At 43.4% G+C, this 6,000-nt stretch overlaps 1 protein-coding gene across 1 annotated transcript in view; it reads right to left on the bottom strand.

Moving 5' to 3' along the window:
* Positions 1-335: 335 nt before the first annotated feature.
* kmt2d (lysine (K)-specific methyltransferase 2D) overlaps positions 336-6,000 on the bottom strand; it is a 29,867-nt gene continuing 24,202 nt past the window's right edge. The window contains exons 47-55 of the mRNA XM_072366609.1: positions 5,860-5,995; positions 5,429-5,550; positions 3,968-5,342; positions 3,744-3,880; positions 3,472-3,602; positions 3,013-3,298; positions 2,752-2,825; positions 2,560-2,668; positions 336-2,443 (exon numbers count right to left, since the gene is read on the bottom strand). Coding sequence (XP_072222710.1) covers positions 2,351-2,443; positions 2,560-2,668; positions 2,752-2,825; positions 3,013-3,298; positions 3,472-3,602; positions 3,744-3,880; positions 3,968-5,342; positions 5,429-5,550; positions 5,860-5,995 — 2,463 coding nt within the window. The 3' untranslated portion in view covers positions 336-2,350. The remainder of the gene's footprint in view (positions 2,444-2,559; positions 2,669-2,751; positions 2,826-3,012; positions 3,299-3,471; positions 3,603-3,743; positions 3,881-3,967; positions 5,343-5,428; positions 5,551-5,859; positions 5,996-6,000) is intronic.

Raw genomic sequence — 6,000 nt, 5'->3', positions numbered from 1 at the left:
TATAGGGAAGATATTTCAAAAAGCAAACCACTAACAATATCCTAGGGAATTCAAGATTTTCCATTCAAGACTATATTAATCCAATTGTGACCGATTAAGGGACAGGGTTTTGGTAATTGACAAGCAGTAGCATAAATAAAAATGAAAAATAAACACAAACAATATTACATAAATACAAATGCTATGCACCATTGTACTGCTGTATGCATGAAGTGATTTTTTTTTTTTTAATATGTCTAATAAACGACTCTCCACGTAAACCCAAACGGTTCAGTAATCGCCGCGGCTTCTCATCACTGCTTGGAGAAACCCGGATAGTTTTCTTATAACCTATTTTCAACAAACTTGTCTCTGAGAGCTTTTAGCAAAAAACACTAATAGAAAAACAGGTAAATGCAAAACACTCTGGTTCATATACATAAAGATATTAGTTTGCCATTTTACATATATTTATATTTATGTACAGCTTTATCTTTGTTAAAATGATATCCAGTGGTTCTCTCTTTTTTTTGTTGTTTTTACCCCCCAATTTTTAGTTTTTTTTTCAGCACTTTTCACTTTATTGATTACAAAGGGGCTGGATAAAGAGATGCTGTCCCCTAATGCATATACTCTATTTACAGTTTGTACAACTTTTGCATTTTTAAATCATGTGAGGTCTTAGGTTAAGGGAAGGATGAAACAAAGTAGCATGGGAAGGTGGAGTTTTAGTAAAGCTCCCTTTAAAGACTTTTTTCGTTCATCTCGTACAGAAATGAAAGCAAATGCCCTTTTATCCAATAAGTCTTTCCCTGCCACCAGTTCAGCCTCAATTAGACAGTACCAGCACTAGAAAAAACACACTATAGGGGGAAGTAAAAACACTGCAGGCTGTACTCAGGCAGAGGAAGACTTACTACAGTAAAGTTAAACAACAGTCCGTTAAATAATACAGAAGAGGAAGAGGCATGATTCAAAGTTTAAGGGTGAGTTATGAAAAGACTTGAGTTGTCGGGGAATAAAAAGCATTACATGGGGCAGTAGTCATGCATCCACCGGCTCCTGTCAGCAAGTGGAACTTCAATGGATAAAACGACCATCCGAAGGGTACTTGGTAAAGTTTGGACTTTATAATCCTCTTCGAAGGACTGCGGGACCCTTGAGCCATTCATACAGACCATTATTGTCTCAAGCAACTCAAAAGGTGGATGTTATTGTGCTTTCACACAGCTAATAGCATGATTTTGAGATGCATAAATAAGAACAAAAAAAGAAAACGTTACATCAATATCCAGGATGATTTGGTGGCATAAAAAGCGCCCAGTAAGCTTCTGATTGTGATTTTAATGCAATATCTTCAAATATCAAAACTGTCATATATTTCCTCTGTATAAATAGTTCATGTATAATAATTATGTTGGCTCATTATTGTAAATCATCATCAGCATAGAGTAGATAGAGCAAACCTGCTGCTTAAGATTCCCTGCTTGTCCGAGAGGGCTAAGCCCATAAAAACACCCACCCCCCACCACCACCACCACCCCCGACCCCCCCCACAGAGTAATTCCACAGTAGCAGTTAACAGTTTTTATACAAAGCAGTCACTTTCCGCTTAATCAGTGAGGTAGACTGGGTCGAGCTAACCCACCTTGGACTCCACAGAGTCAGAACGTCTGATGCCGCTGGAGCCACAGATGAATAGCGTCTCAAATTTTAGATTTACTTGCATCTTTTTTTTTTCTACCGATCCTTTGTAGTTCTCACAGAGTCACATCGAGATTGTCTAGCGAGCCAATATCCGAGTTGCTGTCATGAGTCATCGATGACTTGATGGGAAAGTGCCTTTTCTGGGAGGTGAGGGGGGTGGTTGTGTGGCCAGGTGGGACAGGAAATAGGTCCAACTCAAAACATAAAAATGCATCCTTAGTTCATTCTTAGTATTTTAACATGGCTTTTTTAAAATTGAAGCTCCGGGCGAGCTCTGCACTACAAGTACTGATATCAGAGGGTTAGAATCATTTGGTAGATTGTTGAGGATTGTTTTCCAGCCACTGCAAGCTTATTGAGAGTAGAACAGTCGAGGAGGGGGAGGGTTTTAGCTGAGGAAACTGTGATTCACGAGTCCAAACACGAGAGTTAGCCCCACCATCAAGCTGCTGTTGATGTTCGCGGGGTTGGTTGGTTTTTAATGATTAATGCTTTTCAGACCTTTGGCTACAGGTGTCAACACTTTAGTCTTTCAATAGCAGAGGACAGCCTTCCTCCATGTCTTTCAGAACAGCTTATGCACTGGCTATGTAGGATTCAAAGGCTTTGGCGCAGGAGTGTTCTGGTACCAGTGAGAGAAATTCTCCATTTTTCATTCATCTGGTTAGTTCATCCACTTCCGGCAATTCCAGGCTCCACAATGGCAAGGGATCTTGTGCTGATCGTCTTCAAAATCAAACTGGTAGTCATAGGTCAGCTGGAATAAGGAAACAGAGAAAGTTGAAGGTTCCTAACATTTTAAGTTCAATTCAAAGTTCACGTAAGAGTAAGTGGGGTTTTTTTTGTTTTTTTTTCATTGTTTGTGCACTGCACCTCTTCTCCTTTGGGAATCCTGCGGCTGGAAATGATGATAATCTTATCTTCTTTATCAAATGTTACAACCTCAGCAACGCAGTTGGGGGCACAGGAATGGTTGACATAACTGGGAAAAGAGAAAGAAAAGTCAGTCACAAAGCAAACAAGAAGAGTTTCGATTCAGGGCGTCGTTCATAAATCCATACTCACCGCGCAGGGCCGCCTGTTAGAGTGGCATCGATCACCTGCTCATTGTTGATGCGAAACATGTAGATTCCACGGTTCTTTGAGGAAACAATTCAGAACTGCTTAGAATATGCATTTTAAACAGACTTTACAAAGGTACAGGTGGCTTGTTAAGCTGTAGAATTTGTTAGACAGCCTTCTTATATATTTTATGTCAATTTTTTAAACTTCAACTCAACTTTTTTTTTTTTTTTTTTTTTAATGCATGTGTATGCACTGGAGTACCTGTGACTCGTAGATCTTCTCACGTCGATTGGCCACCTCGTTGCGTATGACGGTACCAATGTATTCTATGACCATGGTGTGCTTTTCCAGATCCTTTGCAGCGTACAGCCCCAAGCCCTGAATGCGAGAACGTGCAAGATACACGTTGTTCTTCCACTCGGTCTTCAGACGGCGATACTGAGAGGACTTGGAGTGGACAAACTGCTTGCTGTAGGGTGTGTTGAGCTCTCCAGTGAAGGTACTCTGGTAGGCCTTTGACACGCTGGTACTGTTTAGAGTATGAGGCCTTGAGACAAACAAGCATTGTTAAACATTTATATTTGTTCTGTGCCAATAATAAATAAATAAATTCATGACAGCATTCATATTAAAGTCGACAAGTCTTATCAGTCTGCCTCGATGCTCAGTGAGCCTGTAAAACACAGCTCTTCCCGGTTAAGTGCTAAAACAATCTTTTACCTCTTGCACTGTGTGGCGACCTTTGGCTCAGAACGAGCGCAGCCAGTGGGATTGATCATGAGAGGAAGCTCCATCAGGGGGTGCCGGCCATATCGGAACTGGTAGTTTTGGCAGTTCTCCACACCAGGGAGCTAAAACACAACAACCTGGTTTCTGGCAAGACAGTCTAATGAAGATTTTCTTAGTGACTTTTTTAATGTTTGGATAAATCCGACACTGCCCTTCACCATCATATGAAAACAAGTAAAAATAAGATTAATAATAATCCTTACCGACTCAGTGATTCGCATGACTGCATGAATTGTGAGGCCATACATCTCTTCTCCCTTCAGTTGGTCAGTGAACAGCTTCAACATGGACGAATCCTCACGGAGTTTAGCCACTTCCTGAACAATTCGGTCCCAGATCCCTAGAAGCAAAGGCAGTGGATTGAATTTAGTCGAGACAGTTTTTTTAAACCACAACTTCAAGAGACGCCACACAACAGAGTTTTTACCATCTGGTGTCGAGTCGTGATACTGCAGATCCTCCATTCCATGCTCCAAAACACGCACCTCGAACAGGGGACAACTATCGTCTTCACTGATGCGGCAGCGGTAGCGACATCGCTTGTTGGGAATGCGTGTGCTCCAGTAGATGCGTGTGGCCTCATAGCCAACGGGGAAGATGGCGGTGGGTGAATGAAAGTTGGCCATTTGTGAAGGTAGCAACTGGCCAACAGCATGAAAGATGAGACCGCCAACGCGGAACAGGTGGATACGGTCACCTCGCTGTAAGATGCTGGCAATCTGCTTCACTTCATCACGCTCAATGTAAACACGACGTAAAACGGCAAAAGTGCTGAGTTCATCGTCACTGGGGCCCTTCAGCTTATGCTGGGTGCACAACATGGTCTTATCCTTGAAGAACATGCAGCGTGCCCGGATAGCACAGGCAAAGTGGTAGACATTTGGGCAACGCAACCGGTTGCAGCTGTTGGTAGCACCAGTTTTCTGGCAGTACGCACAAAGAGTCCGCAATCCACGGCGCAGGGCTACTTCCACATTGATCAGGGCACCCCCCTGTGTCTCATAAACCTCTGTAGACCACAAAGCACAGTTAAGGTGCACCCACAAGTCCACGTCAATGTTAAGCAAGCGAGCAGGCCCGTCTGTTGCCCCATCACCTTCCTCGTGACAGAAGCAGCACTTGCGTTTATCCCGAGGCAGCTTTTCTGGTCGAAGAGTAATGCGCAGACGTTCCATCAGCTCAGAAACCTCCCGGCTGCTTTCTTTCTTTGAGCCACCCTTGCGTATTGAGATGACAATCTGAAGACGCTTCCAGCGAATCCCTTTCCATTTTTTCACTTTGGGGTGTACCACCTCCTCATCAGGTGAGAAAGGCCTGCGCTGCTTGACAGCCTTAGGCGAAGACTCCATGGTACTGGGAGAATATTTAGAAGGCGGAACTAGCTCAGTGACAGATTCCTCCTCCTTGACAACAGGAATCAGCTGATCGTCAGAAGGCGCAGGAGGGTCAGGCTGTGCAGAGGCAGCTGGAGGTTCAGTAACCAACTCTGGAGCAGAAACTTCAGACTCAAAGACATTAGCTTGTTGAGCTGCATCAGGCGGAGGAGCATCAACATCCTGTTCAGGCTCAGTCTTTAATTGGACATTGATGGGGCTGGAGGGTGGGCGGGTTGGAGAGGTTGGCTTTTTGGAAGTTTCTGCCTCACTAGCTGTGACTGGTAAAGATGGGGAAGGCTGAGGAGGCAATGGTGATGGGGGTGGAGACTCCTCCACTGGTATAACAGGGAGGTGGCGTACATCCAAATCACTTACATTGGTTGTGTAACAGTGCTGCACTGGTTTGTCCTCATTCTCTGAGAATTCCTGAGAGACAAAAAGACATGACATTCAAGGCAAGAAAAAAGAAATAATAATAATTCATAGCAGTCAAGACACCTAAAGTGACCAACCTGTTTAACAAGAGCCAAAATGTCCACTTGTTTCTTCAGCGTACAGCCAGGCAGAGAAACATCAAATTGTCTCAGCCAATCATCCTGATTTGGTGAAGCACTTTCCTTTGTGCATAGCACCCCTAAAAAACAGTCAACTTTAGTCTTAAATCACAGGTTGATAAACTTTTAGAGCAATATTAGAGTAGTCCCACTTTAGTACAAACACAAATGTTTCTGAACAGAAAACATGCTCACTTAAAAGGCTAATCACTGTAACTAAGACTTCAAATAGTCTGGGCTTATGCATTTCAATCGATATTTTCATTTTGAAGCAAGTCAAGTCGGACATTTGCCACAGGACATGGTGAGGCAGGCTGTCACAAAATTCACTGACGTAGATTCTCATCCTTCAACCTCCCCATGGAAATAAATAGCTCATAAATGCCCACCTGACTGACCAGGTCCTTTTCCAGGCCCTTCCACTCCAGGCATGTCAGCGTTTTGGGGAGGGAACGTAACTTCATAAGAACCTGGCATCCTAATGTTAAGCAGCTGGGCCATGGCCATCATCACATGGTTAAGTTTCTGTG

This window comes from Leuresthes tenuis, unplaced genomic scaffold (genome assembly GCF_036924035.1).
Source record: "Leuresthes tenuis unplaced genomic scaffold, fLeuTen1.0.hap1 SCAF_16, whole genome shotgun sequence".
Taxonomy (NCBI): domain Eukaryota; kingdom Metazoa; phylum Chordata; class Actinopteri; order Atheriniformes; family Atherinopsidae; genus Leuresthes; species Leuresthes tenuis.
Note: the sequence above shows the minus strand (reverse complement) of the source record. Positions and strands in the feature narration are given on the sequence as shown.